A 2,135-nucleotide genomic window follows, 5' to 3' on the forward strand; every position below is an offset into this window, starting at 1 on the left:
CCGCAGCTAATTTCACTCTTATGCATTTTGAAGCTGTCAATCAAGAGTGAAATTTGATTTTGAAGCTGCAACCCTTCCGGCTGTGCCACACATAATAATGTTACCCACTGTAAGGTTGCTAATGTGGCAACAGCAACAACAACAACATAGCCCTGCAGCATTAGTGCTCACACTTGAGCTTCAACTCAGCTCGGTTGCTTGAAATAGGTCACTCGCACTTAAGTGCCTGAAATGTGTCAAATGTAGCCTGCAGACAATCAGGCAACCAGTAGCGCCTGCCTGCCGCTCACGCCAATAGCTGCTTAATAAGCGCACAGAATGCGGCCGCACAATACAAGCAAAAAGCGCTCAAAATGCAGCTCTATAACTCAAACACATCTCACTCCCTCAGCTCAGCCGGCACCTGTTATGCGCAGAGCTGCACTTGCTAAGCGTATAAGAGCGCAGCGCAGCTCAGCTCAGAGACCGAGTGTGTGTGTGTGTGTCTGTGAGTGAGCGAGCGCTACTGCCGGATCGTGTGGTGAATTTCAACCGGGTGTGTTGAGTTTGACCTGCATCAACCTGTGTGCGCGCGCTCTCTCCCTCTCTCTCTCCTTCTCTCTTTCTGCTCTGCTGTGTTGAACTTTCTGCTGTTGAACAACTTTCTACGCACGCGCAACTGTTTTAGTAGCGAACGCGACTTCAAGGCGCACGGTCCGCATGCCACTTGCTGTGAAAATTGCGCGCGATTTACTTTTCAGTTAGATCGATATCTCGTTCTTTTATTGATTTTACGCACGTAATTAGCACAAACGGATTGGCTGTTAATTGCAGCGGACAGTAATTGCTGTGCAGTCGACATACCAGTGCAACGGTGTCAATTGATTTGATTTGTGATGCGCTAATTGGCAGCAGCTTCAATTGTGCTCCAAATATGTCCAAGCTGCTGGCAAAGAAGCGCTGGTGGAAAATCTGTTTGCCCCATGCGCAAAACGATGCCAACAAAAACCATCGCGAAATTATACGACACAGCGAATGCGCCTCTGTTTTGGCCATTACGGATACCAGCAGCAGCAGCAGCAGCGGCAGTGGCAGCGGCAGTGGGAGTGGCAGTGGCAGTGGGAATCAGAGCTGTGATAGTGTATCAAAAATTTCGCAACCGGATGCTGGCAAATTGTTTCCGCGCAATATGCCCAGCATACGACGCAGTCGACGACGTTCCACAGAACGCAAAGAAAATGTTTCAGCAGCTGCTCAAGCTTCTGCTCCTGCTCCTGCTACTGCTCCCACTCCGGCCGCTGCCTTAACCGTGCGTCGCACACATCAATCGCGTCAATCAACAGTCACCAAGCTGACGCCACGCAAACTCAAGCCGAACTGCTCCAAGCAGCGGCACTTGGTCAAGTCTGCTGTGAAGACCAAAACGAAGGTCAAGCTGGCGCCCTACGACATCTCATTCGAGCTGCCTGCGCCGGGCTGCCTAGAAGAAGCTACGCCTAGTCTGGCACGCGCTCTGCACTCGCAGCAATCGAGTTTGATAAGCAGCGATCTGTCCAGCGATTGCTTGCCCGCCAAGCAGGAGGAACATTTCCATTCATCGGGCATATCCTGCAACGGCGAAACCGATGACGACGTGGAGGTGGCCATGCTGACAGGCTGTCTAAGCCCACAGCAGCTGCAGCGCGTACAAAATCGAAGCAGGCCCAATCAATTGCCACTGAACGAGCTACTTAATTTAAATGTTTGCCGGAATCGAAATGCTGTTTGGCTGCACAATGCGCAGCCGGACCAATTGTTGGCCGGTGGGCGTGGCAGGCGCGAAACAACAGCCATTGCCATTGCCGATGATATGCAATTAAGCGATATTGAAGAACAATTGGCCAAGTTTGATGGCCAGCAACAGCAGCAGCAACAGCATCAGCATCAGCAACTAGCTGCCAAAACGTGAGTTCAACTTTATTCGAGAGCACTTAGAAAGCGAGGCCTATCGCATTGCCCATAATTCTCTAAGACTAGTTGAATACCTCAAAAGGCAAGCCCCAACAGGTTGTTAAGATAATCTCGAAGAGGAGTTATGGGGGGTAGCTGGCTCTTAATTGGAGCGGCAACAGCAAAACTAATTCGAAATGCGTTTGACGCGTTTTACATGCCTTCGT

The 2,135-nt window shown here is 50.5% G+C and overlaps 1 protein-coding gene across 1 annotated transcript; it reads left to right on the forward strand.

The window, feature by feature from the left end:
- The first annotated feature begins 913 nt into the window (after window positions 1-913).
- LOC111593964 lies at window positions 914-1,927 on the forward strand. The gene is made up of 2 exons (XM_023307055.2): window positions 914-953; window positions 1,323-1,927. Exons 1-2 carry the CDS (start codon window positions 914-916, stop codon window positions 1,925-1,927), a joined length of 645 nt encoding a protein of 214 aa, XP_023162823.1.
- The last annotated feature ends 208 nt before the right edge of the window (window positions 1,928-2,135 follow it).

Source organism: Drosophila hydei, unplaced genomic scaffold, assembly GCF_003285905.1.
Source record: "Drosophila hydei strain 15085-1641.00,03,60 unplaced genomic scaffold, DhydRS2 tig00008122-arrow-pilon, whole genome shotgun sequence".
NCBI lineage: Eukaryota > Metazoa > Arthropoda > Insecta > Diptera > Drosophilidae > Drosophila > Drosophila hydei.

Excerpts from the sequence above, each read along its gene's own strand:
- LOC111593964 (XM_023307055.2), top strand. The coding sequence starts at position 914 with ATGTCCAAGCTGCTGGCAAAGAAGCGCTGGTGGAAAATCT. Across the intron at positions 954-1,322 it reads GAAGCGCTGGTGGAAAATCT|TCACCAAGCTGACGCCACGC; the intron begins GTTTGCCCCATG and ends GTCAATCAACAG.